This window comes from Cricetulus griseus, chromosome 4 (genome assembly GCF_003668045.3).
Source record: "Cricetulus griseus strain 17A/GY chromosome 4, alternate assembly CriGri-PICRH-1.0, whole genome shotgun sequence".
Classification (NCBI taxonomy): domain Eukaryota; kingdom Metazoa; phylum Chordata; class Mammalia; order Rodentia; family Cricetidae; genus Cricetulus; species Cricetulus griseus.
Window position 1 is genome coordinate 18,166,488 of NC_048597.1, and position 15,998 is coordinate 18,182,485.

Genomic DNA, 15,998 nt, shown 5'->3' on the forward strand with positions numbered 1-15,998 from the left:
TGAACTTTTATAATTCTTTCCAGAGCAAAGTTATTCTCAGTATTCTTCCAAAGGCACCAAACTTAAAAGAGTTCAATAGATTTGATTACATAAAAAGTGAAAGCAGATATAAAAGGACAATAATGAATCTTAGGGTGACTGCTGGGAAGACTACCTGCAATGTATAAAAAGGGATTATTCACTCCTAAAATGTTCTTCTGCAGATAAACATGAATAACTAAAAGAAAAGAATATGTGATTAGTGAGATAGTCACACATTCAAATACTGTCACTAAACAGAAATACCAACAGCATTCTGCGGTTCTGAATGTCTGAAAGAAACAGTCCCAGTGGTGCTGTGGGTAGCAGTGTAAAATGGAACAGGAACAGTGGTGCAGCATATACTTCGGAATCTAGACACAAGTCACACATTTACAAATGAATACAACAAATGCATACATAAAAATCAGACACACATAGCAGCCTGCATTATATATCCATAGTTATATGACAACGCATACACATTCTGTATAGACAAACTCAGTACAGAGTAAGAAACAGATCTTGTATGTATGTATTTCTTTGGAAATATATCTGCATCTATTACAAAATTTTCATGCTGAAGTAGACAAGCAGTTTTGAAATTGGTGGAGACAGATTCTCAGAGGTGGCTGGGGCTTTGGACTATTTTTTTAAAATCCTGCTCATGCTGCTAAAATCCAGCCAGCTTATAGCTGACCCAAAGCCTCAGGGTAAACTGACAACAAACGTACCTGAATACTTTTTACTGTGTAAAGCCACCTCCCTGAGTTTGGGGTTATAGAACAGCCTTGACTGGTGCCACAGTTAAGACCAATCATAATAAAATGTGGTTAACTCTCCCCCACTCCCTGGTTGGTCTGAGAAGAAAGTCAGCTTGGCTGCCCCAGGTGTAGGTCATTCTGGGCAGAAAGCAGGTCTCAAACTCTAGTCTATTAGAGACACAACTGACCTAACCTCAAGGCAGCTGGTTCCAGCTCTTGTCCTGCTCTGCCAGCCCTTCTGTCATTGCCAGATCCATTTCATTTCCTTACTTCTGTTGATAGCTTACTTATTAACTTCTACTCTGGTTCCCTCTTCATTCGTAGTCTAGGAAGGTGCTCTACACATCCTGAACCCCGAGCCAGCTCACTCAAGCATGGAGTTTGATAAGAATCCTTTGAAAACATTTTCTAAGTGTTGAAACAGAATTCTAAGAATTCTCTAGTAAGAATTCATTGAACCAGCTGTGTATAACATACGCTTACACTTACATAGGAAGATGTCAAGTTTGAATGGACAGGTGAAACCTGTGTTGATTACTTTTACCTCCGATTGTGGTTTTGTCCTATACTCACCAAAAGACTGCACGGACCATGTTGGCATTAGTTGTATAGAGGAATGGATGGATCTGCGAATTCCCCAGCATGTGTATACTGCTCCACTGTGGATCTAGGCAAAAACTATATACCTACAAATGCAGTGCAATGTACACACACACACACACACCACCACCACCACCACCACCACCACCACCACCACCACCACCACCACCACCACCATAGAGCTACATAAAGTTTCATTTTGCGGAAATCTTTCCATCACAACCAGTATAAGTAAAGCCCCAGGGATAATCCACTGGTCCCTTAATAGGTAAAGTTTAGGAGTTACTATTTTTATAAAAGGTAACTACTGTATATCTCTTTACCTACTGCATCTTAGCTGCAACTCCAGAATATCAGCTCTGGGTGTTGGGGCTTGGGCCTCAAAGCTACATGTCCTCAACACTCTTCAAGGCTACCTTCATGTTAGATTGTGCTAATAAGTACTAGGGGGAATGGGAAAGTAGGAAAAACATGGCCATTTCTTTCCTTGGTTGCTGATTCTCTAAGTGAGGAACTAACAACATAGTTGATTGTAGTTTTGAACAACTTTCGGGACTTCCGACTACCCAGAAGATGTACCCTAAAGAATTATCTTACTCAGTCCTAGCAGGGCTGAGCATCAATGTCCAGTTGACCTTTTGAAGCTCTGTGGCACTGCAAGCATCTTTGCTTTCCCTTTCACTTCCCTCCTCTTAGGATTGTGAGATGTATCCCGCATTTATATCTCTGGCTTACCTTCTCAAGTCACCATGTTTACAGCTAGCTGCTCTGTGGCTACTCTGACATTCCTTAATCACACTTGCCACTGGAGATGCCATCTGAAGTGACAGTAAACTTGTTTGCAGCAGAATCAGGATAGAAATCAATACTGAAATCTAATGTGTTCTCACTGGTGTTTCTAAATATGCTTGACAAAGGGATAGACTGGAAAACAAAGGGATCCGTATCAGTAAGAGGTGGGGCAGCATCATTCAGATGAGAACATTAAAAGCATGATAAAGTAGCCAAGACTCCTGTTTTGAGTGTGTGAAATATAGCCAGTGTGACTCAGACACGTTATAGGTGCAATGACTAGAGGGCTGGAGAATGAACCGGCCTCTATTGGGTTGCCAGCTATTTTAGAAGGTGCTTACCTTATAAAACAGCATCATCTTTCTCTGGATGAGTTCATTCCTATGGTGGAGCACAGACACATGAAACAAATGCCTTAGGAAGTTCACTGTGCCGACAGCGTGCCAGACGGATTACACAGGCAAGATCAATGACAGGAGGCTACTCTTCAGCAACTCCAACAGTCCAAATGCAGGGAGAGCCAACAAACCCAATGGGCTACAGAAGTCAACACATGGCATCAGTGGAGGCTGGTGGAATTTTTTTAAATCCTCCATTTCTAAATTTATATCATTCACAAAGGCATATAACGGAATTAGATCTGGGGACTAAAAAGAGTTTGGCTTGGATGTGTGGTGGTTAAAGTACCTTTAAAATATCCAGAAATATCTGCAGCTTTACCACCATGACCATGCCTGATCTTGTCTAAAATATCCAGAACTAAGGAGATACCCAGACAATAGAAATACATACCACTCAAAAACAGAGGTTTTCAGTCAGAAGACACTGACTTGGGCATTATAAGGAATATAGGTAGGAAAAGAGTAAATTGAAGACATCTGTTTTAGGAAGACACATACATTAAAAATCAGAACAACACTAACCAACACCACCAAACTGGAAAAGAAATCTGATGGCAGCAATCAATTAAGGACTGAGAACCCTCTACATGCTTCTCCAGCCTCAGATGGACACATGGCGAAGTGGACATAGCTTCCAGCACGTTCAAGCCCGGTTGTCCCGCTGCAAGGCAGTATCACAAAACCTAACTCATTCATGCTCCTTAACTAACTAGTCTCTCAGGGTAGGACTAAAATCAATTCAATAGTAAAAAATCGCACATATTAAGTCAGCTCTCCCCTAAAAAGCACTTTAAGAATGCAAAGATAGGGAGATGAGGCAAGAAGATTCATGAGTTCAAGGACATCCTGGGCTATATAAAATATTAGGTCTGTTAAATAGGAAAGCTTGTCCAAAAGTAACATAACAGGACTTAAATAGCAACAAAAGTGCCTCATAGGTTCTTGATGCACAAGTTAACACTATTAAAGAAGCTGTGGATAATTAAAGAAAAAAGATAAGTTGCTAAAGAAAAACCTAAACATCGAGGACTACTATGGGGTAAAACAAAGAGGGCCTTTGGGATTGCCTCTGCAGAAGAGTTAAGTGTATCTTTGAAATAATGGGCATATCTTAAAACAAATGTGTAAATTCCTCTATGTGCTTGGTTCTGGTTTGATTTATATCATTTGCAGAATACTGAGCTACCCAAAATGTCCTCCCTATGTCCTGACAAACCAACTGTAGATTTCCCCACAGGAAGGGATGAAGTTGAAGGGAGACCAAAATTCCTCCAATTTTGTTGGCAAGGGAAAGGAATAGTTTTAGTCAATGTTAAAGGAGCTGATTGAATAAGAAACCTAACATGGTAATGAAGGTCTGAAGACTCACTGGCAAGAGGTCAACTAGGACATTTAAAATATTGTCACGTGTGTGTGTGTGTGTGTGTGTGTGTGTGTGTGTGTGTGTGTGTGTGTTTTCCATTGTACATAGTGCCTCAATCATGACTCATTAATTTGAGACACTTTTTCCCCCATATAGCACAGGGTGACATCAAACATCACTCTGCTCCTTTCCTCTCTCTCTCTCTCTCTCTCTCTCTCTCTCTCTCTCTCTCTCTCTCTGTGTGTGTGTGGGGGGGGCTCCCAGCTGAGACTCATTTCTTTCTATCACTTCATTATTAGTCTTTTTAACTTATTGTTTTTATTGTCAACCACTCTAAATCTAGCAGGAGAGGGAGCCAAACTGGCTTGTGGAAAGTATGGGAAGGAATTTGTAAAAAAGATGGCTACTGCAGTTTTTTTTTTTTTTTTAATACCCAATTTAGGTCTTCCTTTTGTTTTGTATTGTTTCATGTTTTTAATTACTCTTTTCACATATATGGTATCCTGACCATAGTTTCCAATGACCCCTCCCCTCATCAACACACAAAAACAAAAGTTACCATACATGTCTGTGCTGATGAATGAAAAATAAAATTCAAGAGTAATGAAGCATCCCTGAAGCAACCTTTTTTTTTTCCTTCTTTTTAATTTGGGGGACTAAGAGTAGAACCTGGAAGGCAGTCAACAAATTTGAATACAAAAACAAAGATACTGACGTCACTCCTGGAGAACCACACATGGGAGACATAATATTCTCAGTAATATGTAAATTAAAACAAGTAAAAGCCTGTCACATCTTTGAAACTAGTAAGGAATATAGGAGGATTGCAATCAAGACTCAGAAGAGGGTGCAAGTCTACTGGGTATTAAGATACACAAAATGCTGCCAAGAGCTTTATGACATGGGGTGGCTCTCCAGCTTCAACACAGGTGAAAACTCTATGAAGGTACAACTGGAAAGTTTGGAATCATAGTTATGAGGTAGGGCTTAAGAATTTTCAGTCTTAACATGACCCAAGACAGGCTGAACACTGCTTTGGAGCTGACATCTTGAGAACTAGAACACTTAAATACAGTGTATTCTGACTTGGAATTTAAAGAATGAGATATTTTCAAAATTTCAGGTTCACTCATAGATGCAGGTCTCCAAAATCCATGTGTGTATATAAGAAGTCTTTGGCCTTTTCTTAACTGACTTCAACTATTTCAAAATTTAAGAGGAGAATACTACAGTAACTAAAATGACAAAGATTGAATATTGACCTTACCATGGGACAAGAATTCTACAAGGCTCCAACCCTTAAACCACATGGTACAAGTTATACTTAATTCATCAAATAACAAAGTAATTTCAGTGACCTAAGCCATGAGAATAGATTAAATGACCCTAGGAAAACCTATTGACTATCCAGGTATGGATAAAATCCATTTATATTACTAAGTTATTTCAGCAATCCTAGGAATAAAAAGAGCTTCTTTTTAAAATTACATTTTATTTAATATATTTTAGTGTAAGCATGTCTATGTGTTTTCAGAGTACAACTTGTGGGAGTCACTGTTCTTCTTCTTCCATGTAGGTCCTAGGGATTAAACTCGGATTGTCAGGCTTGGTAGCAAATTCCTTTACCCACTGTGCTGACTCAGTGGCCCACTAACTCTTTCTAAGCACAAACTAAAATAACACTACTTACCGTAGGCATAAGCAGCACATGATTCCCTGGAAGGACTTTTAACAGAATAATTTCCACGTGGTGTTTGACTACTTTGTGCCTTAGTAATAAGCAATTATGTACATCACTATAAAGAAGTTCACCATTTGTTAGGATATCATAAAATGTCAGATAATTAACAAAACTGCAACAAGACACGTGAAGTTTCTGGACTTTTAAAAAGACATAAAGATGAGTGCAGAAGCCTAGTCAGTAAAGAACTCTAAACCCAAACACACTTTGAAACCCAAAATATGAAAACAAGGAATTTTACACAGGTAGGGTCCCAATGCCTCCTCATTCCTGACTCACCATACAACACTCCCTTTGCAAAATTATCACAGAAGTGATTGTTTTACCTTCCTCTAGTGCAGTATTTCCCAACCTGTTGGTCTCAGCTCCTTTGGGGCCACCTATCAAATATTTGCATTATGATTCACAACAGTAGCAAACCTTCAGTTATGAAGTAGCAATGAAATAATTTTATGGTTGGGGGTCACCACAACACAAGGAACCATGTTTAAGGGCTGCAGGATTAGGAAGGTTGAAAACAGCTGCTCTATTGGATCTTTTGTGAGAGGCACTTGTAGAAAGTATTGGCTTGGTGACGACGCTATAACAAACATACACATATCATAATGATATATTTTACTATGCTAACAAAGTGTCAATTATAAAGGATTTTTTTATAAATTCAAAAATAGAAGGGTGGTAACATGATTACTTTCAAAGCAGTCATCTAGATTTTCATTCACAATGTCTCTTCATTGATCTTAAAACAGAAGCTCCATCTATAAAATATTCTACATCTTTTACCTTTTTTTGAAAAAAACAGAGGCAAATAAAAAGTTAAGATTCTTATAATTCCTAGTTGAACAGTATCAATTTCATTCACAGCATTGGTTAGTAGAGGACATTTTCAATTAAAGTAGTATATAATTTACAAAAATAGAATAATTATATAATGAAAAACATTGCCCTCCATTATGAAGAATACATGTATGTGCATGTATGTGTGTATATGTGCACATTTTTCTTTTTAAATTTCACAATAGCCCTTATTCAAGTACATTTTTCAGGTTTCTCTTGAAATAATCATCTTGTTATAATATTTCCACATACATAAAGGAACAAACGTTTAATCTAAGAAAAGGTTAAAAGTTTCAGTGCATCTTGACTTAAAACCCAGTCACTCACTTTAGTGAAAATTTGACTGAATACAACATATTTAGGTCCAAGAACTCAGTTGATATAGACACACATTGAATTGCTAAATACTTAGTACAATTCCAATACGGTACCATTATAGTAAACAAAAGGACTATTCGTCTACAAATCACCCAATGCTAACCCGAGGACTAAAGTCATTTATATATCTAAAATACACAGCAATATGCAATATACCTGCTTACAAACATATAGGTAGCCATAAATAAAACTTTATTCTTTGATTTCATTTACAAGCTACCAAATATTATATATCATACACAGTGCTGAACACTTAATGGCTTAGTCTTGGAAGTTCCAGACTAAATGGAAAGCTGTTGATAAAGAAAACTGAGAGGCAATACTGCAATAGACGGTGGCAAAAGCATAGTTCTGCCACAAGAAATCAGTTGATTTGCAATTATACATAGGTTCCAGATAAAACAAAGTCTGAATGCCATGCGATTCTCGGCTTTATTGTTTGCAGTCTGGTTAAGGTCGGCATAGTCGTTTTGTCTTTTGCAGTTATTAAAATAAAAAGTTAAAAACTCTAGCAGCAACAAGCACATCCCGCCACAGGAAGATGGGGTAAGAAAAGAGTTTCTATAGTGTGTGGGAACTCTGGGCAGTTTATCTTCCATCAGCGGGAATACGACTGAGGGACAGCATGATTCGGGCGAATCTCTCACAGAGTTCATGTGCAGAATAGGAAGGTAACTTTGGTGGCTCATGGAAACCTTTAATCTCTGTAGAACAATCAAGCAGTTTTGGCAGAAAATCCGTCAGCTTTTCCTGGAGGTTGGCTGCAAATACAAATAATTAGATCTATCTGAAAACAAAGGAAAATTAAAGGACTGCCTACAATAAGTTTGCTAAGGGAGAGGATTCATCTTGAAAAATATGAAATTACTGCCATTTGAGGGATATGAGTTGTTTTTTGTTTTTTTTTTTAAAGTACATGGCAACAGAAATGTGCCCATCTTGGCTGGCAAAGAAGGAAAATGGCTACGGTATGAACATGGAAGTGCTACAGGACATAAAACAATGACAAGATAAAACCACATCTTCTGTGGCTTTACCCTGGGTGTCTCAGGTGCCTCACAGCACTGTTTAAACTTACATCCCATTTCTTGCCCTAAGTAGGAACACCATCGATTTCTCATATCTTCCACAGCAAGGACATCTTTCTCTTCCATTTCATCCACCAGCAACAAGGGCAAGAAAGGAACGATGAACTCGTTCATAATAATCAAGCCATTGTTCACTTCCCGGTCCTCTCCAGACTCGAACATTTCTGCCGCTTGCTCATTTAATTTCTGAATGGAATGAGAGAAGAGAACACAGTTTATTTCTTCTTACAATTAAGGAAAGAGTCCCTGCATGAAAGACAACACAATAACTATGTTCTAATCGTATACTAGTGTATAATGATACCATACACAAATACAATCTCGCAGGAAAACTTCTGCACATAACAAAGGCAACAGGGAAAAGAAAAGGAAACTACAACCTTCCATAATCTCATTACAAATTTCAAAGAAAACAATTCACATTAAAATTGACATAAACTTAATAGTTCTAAGAGCAAACATTAAATCAAAAATCCACTTAAAAATTCTTCTCTTACACTTAATGTATATTACTTATGTAGAGAGGTTTTTCTCCTTGTTTTTTTAACAGGAAAACAATTAGTACTTAGTGGTTTATAAGATGGAAGGGAGTAACACAAGAGTGAATAGTGACTTCAATGGAGTCCATAGGAGGGCTAGCTGATACAGTGTGCGTCAATCACACACTCTATGAGGGTAAAGTTCCGTAAAGTAGAGCAAGGTGCTTTCAAAGTAACTTTTAAAAGTCTGCAATAAACCGGGCATTGGTGGTGCACACCTTTAATCCCAGCACTCGGGAGGCAGAGGCAGGTGGATCTCTGTGAGTTCGAGAGTACCAGGATAGGTTCCAAAGCTACACAGAGAAACCCTGTCTCGAAAAACCAAAAAAAAAAAAAAAAAAAAAAGTCTGCAATAGACATTTAAATATATGTGCATATGTAACATGTAAATGAACATTTGTATACACTTACTGTATTGTCAGGAAATATTGCAAAACTTAAAATTATTCAAAGCAAGCTAAATTGCATTATTAGTATTAAAAGAATCATTTTCTGTTTCTAGTGATGACCATCACATCTACACAGAACCTGGCTGTTAACAGTGAGGTGACTGACAAGCTTCTTGCCTCACTCTTGCCAGGCTGTCTTTCAGGATCATCAACCCCAACATCTGGTCAGCATTCTGAATGTTGGGCAATATGGAAACATTGCTTGATCCACCTATTATCTAGATGCCGAATCCATTGCTCAATGAGGCCAGAGAAAGGAGATGAGATTCAAGCTTAGTTTTTGTTTCCAAAGCCAGTAGGTTTTTTTCTTACTTTGTATCTTTCAAAATGTTGCCAAACCCACAATTCAAATGCATTAAATCAAATAAATAATATTGATATGATAGAGCTTTTTGAGGAAAAAAAACTAGTGTAAATTTTTTAAAAAGTCTGGAATAATAATAATACTTTAGAGAGACTTTGAAATGTTTGAGGGAAAACTACCAGTCTCCAGCTGCAAATAAAAAGCATCATGTTCGGCTGGGCCTTGGTGGCTCACGACTTTAATTCCAGCACTCAGGAGGCAGAGGCAGGCAGATCTCTGTGAATTCAAGGCCAGCTTGGTCTCCAGAGTGAGTGCCGGGATAGGCTCCAAAGCTACACAGAGAAACCCTGTCCCGAAAAAAACAAACAAACAAACAAACAAACAAACAAAAAAAGCATCAGGTTCAATGAAATTTTGATATCATATCAACTAAGTCCAGAATGATTTATATGTCTCAGGAAACTTATTAAGTACTGTAGAGAATCATTTTTCATGATCCACCAAAAAAAGAAAGTGGTACTATAATGATAAAATCTGGAAATACAATGAAAGCAATAATCTCCCATTTAAAAAACAACAACAAAAAACAAACAAAAAAAAATTTGCCACAGTTTTATACTGACAGTGTTTATAGTCAATTACCTATGTGAGAATTTGGAAATTGTGTCCAGCATAAGGCAATGCGCACACATGCTATGTACACTTACCAGTAAACACTCCCTTCTGTAATGCGATATCAACTCTCCATCATGCCCTCTGTAGGGACCCTTGGACAAGAGCTCTTTGTTATTCTGATAAGCACAGATGAGGAACAGCAAGGAGTCTATATAACTTAAAATAAACACATGGTATTAGTATTTCATTATTATAAAACAATCTACAATCAAAGTGCTGGGAGACCCTGCTGCTCAGAGGTTGCAGTCTACCATGGCCTGGAAGCTCTCTCTGAGCTCTGCAAAATGGATCATCCGCTCCCCCCCCCCCACTTCTCTATCTAACCTTATTTGGAGACTGTCATTAGACCCAGATGCCTGATTTATCTTTAGTATGACCCTGGACACAGTTCCCTGCAGAAGCTGGCCCCTCCGATACCATATGGTAATGAGACATGATGCTAGCAATGTTAATAGGACCTTTCTTTTGTTCCCAAAATTTTATGGATGGGTTTCATCCAAAATTTTCAATTATATTCTACTAGGCTCCAATGGACAAATCCAAACCATGGTTAAAACAAATCATGGTTAAACTCAACCCTAGTCAATTCCATGGCCACAAAACAAAACGAATAGACATGAATGCTGGAGAGAAATTAGTGGGAAGTAGCTGGAGAGGACAGGGAGAGAAATGGGAGAGGTTGGGAGTGGGAGTGGTCAATATGCATTGTGTTCCTGAGTGAAACTGTTCAACAAATGTTGATTAAGTGATTTTTAAAAGACTAAGAAGAACAAAGACATAACGTTTTTGGATAAGTATTATAAAAAAGTATAGTATAAAAAAGAAAATACACTTCATATGGCGGATATGTGATCTCACTGTATTAAATTTGCAATATTCCATAATCTAAAATTGTTCCAAACCAAAACATTCATTAAAGTGTATATTTCATGATTTGCATTGGTTGACAGTCACTGAATAGGATTAATGACAAGAACACACCTTTTCCATATTTGTCTACTGTCTTACCTTTCTCGCTGGAAATTCTCCAATCCAATTATGAGATACATAGTTGTTTCTCTGAATTTCTTATAATCTTTATGCCATTCCTGTATATAAAATATTAAAAATTACAAGAGTAAAGCTATGCTAGGAATACTTACAAAACAATGCACTGTTCTGACAGATATGCAAATGAGGGGAAATAAAGAATTCAAAATGAAAATAACAGTGCATGCTACTTTTTAGCATAATAATAAATATAAAAAAATTTAGGCATTTAGTCATGGATGAGAAATTTACAAAAATATTACTAGAAATTAAGGACTAGAGGTCAATATTTCCCCAAAGCACACTACCTCATATTCCTCCAAGTTTACTTCTTCAGGTTTGATCATTTCCAGTTTGGCTTGGGCAACTTTCATTATGTTGTGACACCTTCAAATATAAGAAATACATTTCTAAATCAAAAACAAAATCCATAAGAGTAAGAGTATGTTGCACAAAACTAAACTCCCAAACACATATAAAAAAACAAAGTCTCCACAAATGCAATCAACAGTTTGATGACCTACGTAGGGTCAATCACCTCTCACAACTGCCCAGTGAGGTCCTCCGACCTTCACATGCACAATAGCAGGCATGTCTCCCCCTCTGACCTAATCCCTCTGACACACATACAAATGCAAATAACGGTTTTTTAAGCCAGATGTGGTGATGCACACCTTTAATTCCAGCACTCAGGAGTCAGAATCAAGAATAAGTTTGAGGCCAGCCAGGTCTATACAGTGAGTTCCAAAAGGCAGCCAGGGTTATATAGTGTCTCAAAAATAAAATAAAATAAATTTTCATTAACTTGAACTTTTATACCTTGGATCTATTTTTTTATGAAATTCACATTAACTAGAAAACAAATTAACAAAGGAATTTCACAAGTCATTCTGACAACAATTAGTTGTGGATGAACAAAATTAACTTTTAAATCTAGCTTTACAGCAAAGAATTTTCAATGGATAGACATTTCTCTCCACTGATTGTCACCCTGCAGCTTCCAGTGGCAACTGGGAATGTGTTGGAGAGGCTTGGGTTTTTCTAAGCTGAGGGCACTGTTGGCTTCTTTCAGTGTAGATTAGAGCTGTTGCTACATCTGATAAATCATGAAAGCCTGACCACAACATTATCTGACCTAAAATCTGCACAGTAAAGATGTTGAAAAATCACATTTTCCTTCCACAGAAGATTTATTTCTTTATTCATAATCTGAAATTATTCAAATTGCTTGAAATTTTGGAGTAATAGCAAAGCAAATACTGAAATTAATGGGAGATGTTCTGTGCTATATTGTTTTTATACACAATGCAACTTACAATTGTGGTTAGCAAAACAGCACCAAAACCAGCCCAATAAGAAACGTGTGAGTGTGAGTTAGATGTTTTATGTTTTTATATTACCTTTCATCAAAACTCAAATTTCTATCTCCAAATTGTTCGAGTAGTGTTTTCTCAATGATTTTCTTTGGAGCCTGGTTCTGGATAAAGTAGACCAGTACATGATGTAAACGGTAATCTGTTTCTGGTGGGGTATCTTCTTGAGCCAACTTAACCAGCCTTGAATATTCCAATTTAATTGCCTAGGAAATAAAACAAGAACAAATGTTTTGATGCATTATAATATAAAGTTCTTCACTATTATAACTGTATTTAAATTTTTATTTTTACCTTCAGGGGTAAGTAAGCTGGTACATTTGGGAGTCCCCATACTCCATACTCCAAAAGAATTTTCTGAATAATCAACTACATAGGGCCTTCCTTATCCCATCACCTTACAAATCCTGTGTGTGTCCACACACAGAAGTGATGAAACAGTGCATCTCGCTTATGGTGTGATTCATTTTATAAAATGCTGGCTTTGGGGTCAGAGCCTAGTCAAATTCTGTCTGAGGCATCACCACAGGGAGGCTCCATCATATTGCTTATGATTTATTAAAGCCACTGAAGATCAAAATAGCAAAAAGCCATACTAGTTTGCTGTAGAAGCTAGGTGGTCGTGGTACACACCTTTAATTCCAAGACTCTGGATTAAGAAGTAGATGGGGCTGGGAGTAGGAGGCGCACGCGTTTAATCCCAGCACTTGGGAGGCAGAGGCAGAGAGATCTCTGTGAGTTCGAGGCCAGCCTGGTCTCCAAAGAGAGTGCCAGGATAGGCTCCAAAGCTACACAGAGAAACCCTGTCTCAAAAAACCAAAAAAAAAAAAAAAAAAGAAGTAGCTGGATCTCGGTTAGTTCAAGGCCACACTGACACTGACTACACAAAATTGATCCAGTCCTAAAGAGAAAGCTCACACAAGGTGATATCTCAGCACCTGGGATCACAAACCTTTAATCCCAGCACTAGGGAGGTGGAGACAGGAGTGATATGGCTGGGCAGAGAAAGGAATATAAGGAGGAGGAGACAGGATCTGAGAGCCTTTTGTATCTTAGGATTCATGGGGACAGAATTGCTGTTTCAGCTGGGTAGAGAGAGGTAAGATCTACTGGCTTGGCTGCTTTGCTTCTCTGATCTACAGTGGCTTTAATAAATCATAAACAATATAACACCACATTCTCTACTGTGGTGCATTTGTTGCACGAGATTATATACCCAAAGAGACTTTGACAGCCCAGGAATACCTAGGCTCTTGAAGGCAGTTACACTACTACAACTACTTTGCTTGCAGGCACAGCAAGGCCCTGGGTTGCAGTCATCTCAAAATGAAGGCATTTTTGCTACAACAGTATTTGAATTTTATGACTATAATAATGATGATTACACATGCTGCAGTATCACATGTTCCTTTATAACCATAAAATACTTCAAAATTGAGAATAACAGAAAATATTAATACATCTTTCAGCATACAAGCACAATCTAGATGACATGTAACTATAAATATGTAAATTAACATGTCAAATACTGCTGTATTGATCACATGAAGTCCACATAACTAAAGATAACACTTTCAAAATATTCATTTTTATATATAAATTCTGACTGCTAATCATAAAATACTTTGGGCTGTATGCAACACATATTGCAAAAAATTCATTCAATTAAAAAAAGGTTTATTAGGTTTTTTTCCTGTCACTTTCTTTTCATGCATAACTTCATCAAGTAATTCTATGCTGCGACATTTCAGAGAAAAAAAGCAACTGAAAACATTTATTGAAATACTTTATGCCACATAACATTTAAAAGGTGAAGTAGTCCTTTCTACATAACAAAGCATTAAAAATAAAACAAGATATTAATTTCTATAGTGATATAAATTATTCCAAAATACTTTTCCTCAGGGAGAAGATGACCTTTCTCCCCAGATATACATGTCAAATTTTATTGGTCTGCTTAAAAATCACCTTAATAATCAAATATATTTTGGCATATAAGATAGTGTCACTGTGTGTTTAAATAGCACCTATATACTTTGCACAAAGATCTCTAAAAAAATCTATTTTCCCAATTTTGAGTGAGAAGAGGCATGTGAAATTTTAACAATCAATATATGTCAAACTTAAGAAAAATGTAAACATTATACAGCCTTGTGTTTTATATGCTGATCTCCTAAGTTTGCTCAGTGTGAGTCTCCATATTTTCCAAGGTAGATCCAGTCATGATGCTTTCCACCCACACTTTCTCAGCTAGTGATAGAAATGGACAGACATTCTGTGCTGTTCATCCAGCAGAGTTCTACACAACTGCCACTGGAGTAAAGTGAACATCATACACTGTCTCAAACTACTTCTGTGTTATGTTCCTAATTATATTTTTCATTATCTTTGGCTGATCTAATGGGAATTATTTTAAGGTAATTATTTTAGTTACTACAAAAACATCACATACTTACAATATGAAGTATGGTATGGCCATTAAATAATATAACCTGGTTTTCATTTTAGATTTTGCACTAGACTTTAACATAGTATCACCCATGACTACATTTCAGTATCAGTCATAAGATAAAACCTTTGACTGGGAACTTGGTAAGGTACCAGTCAACAAATAAGCCTCTTACTATTATTCCAACACTGACACTATACAATAAAGTCTATAGTCACCATGATAAAAATGGATATGAAATAAGCAGCTATAATGGAAGTGATAAGATACTGACTTAAGAGAGCATATTGAAAATTTACTTAAAAGCATAGGATTTCGATACTATAAATACATATGAATATGTTATGTTCATTATAACCTGCAAGTACCATTTTGTAATAAAACAGTTCTGCATCTAAGAACAATGTAAAAAGTAAGGTAAATTAATATCAATCACAATTTTGAAACCTAATTTAAAAGTGATATCAAAGGATGACAGAAAGTACTATCTGGTTCCTTTTTTTTTTTTTTTGAGACAGTCTTTCTCTGTGTGGCTTTGGAGCCTATCCTGGCACTCGCTCTGGAGACCAGGCTGGTCTTGAACTCACAGAGATCCGCCTGCCTCTGCCTCCCAAGTGTTGGGGGAATAAAGGCGTGCGCCACCACTGCCCGGCATCTGGTTCCTTTTTAAAATAATTTAATTATCAAAACATAATTTCCAATTTCATCCTAAATTAACACAAGTATCATCCAAGTTCTCCAAGGGTTCAAGGAATGAGTAACAATCAATTCTAAAACTCATAAAAACTTAAAAAGTTTCATCAAATATTTTATTTATAAAAGACCCTCAAAATTTGCAAGTATTTTTCCATAAAATGTCAAATATACCAATGGTGCATGAGGTGATAGGTTCATTGCTTTACATACGCCAATAGAAAACAGAGACACAAACAGTTTGAGCTTACATGGAGAATTATCAGATGAAAAAATGGCCTTTTTAAGTCAATATAAAATAAAAGATGGTTAGACAAAGTTTGTTTGGGAGATTTAGATCTTTTCCTATTTGAAGAAAATTAAAATCCTATAATCTGAATTATGGTTGAAAACATGAAAGGAGAATTAATGATTTGTGTAATCTCAGAAACAGTCATACAGACTTAGATATATGAAAAAAAACATTTATTAAAATTCATGTCCAAAGTGAGTATAAAACACAAAT

The 15,998-nt window shown here is 36.9% G+C and overlaps 1 protein-coding gene across 3 annotated transcripts in view; it reads right to left on the bottom strand.

Moving 5' to 3' along the window:
* Nucleotides 1–6,279: 6,279 nt before the first annotated feature.
* Usp25 (ubiquitin specific peptidase 25) overlaps nt 6,280–15,998 on the bottom strand; it is a 95,535-nt gene continuing 85,816 nt past the window's right edge. For all 3 annotated transcript variants that reach the window (XM_035444374.1, XM_035444375.1, XM_027412397.1), the window contains 6 exons: nt 12,379–12,557; nt 11,287–11,365; nt 10,958–11,037; nt 9,982–10,105; nt 7,973–8,168; nt 6,280–7,655 (listed from right to left, as the gene is read on the bottom strand). In XM_035444374.1, the coding sequence (XP_035300265.1) occupies nt 7,483–7,655; nt 7,973–8,168; nt 9,982–10,105; nt 10,958–11,037; nt 11,287–11,365; nt 12,379–12,557 (831 nt within the window). In that variant the 3' untranslated portion in view covers nt 6,280–7,482. The remainder of the gene's footprint in view (nt 7,656–7,972; nt 8,169–9,981; nt 10,106–10,957; nt 11,038–11,286; nt 11,366–12,378; nt 12,558–15,998) is intronic.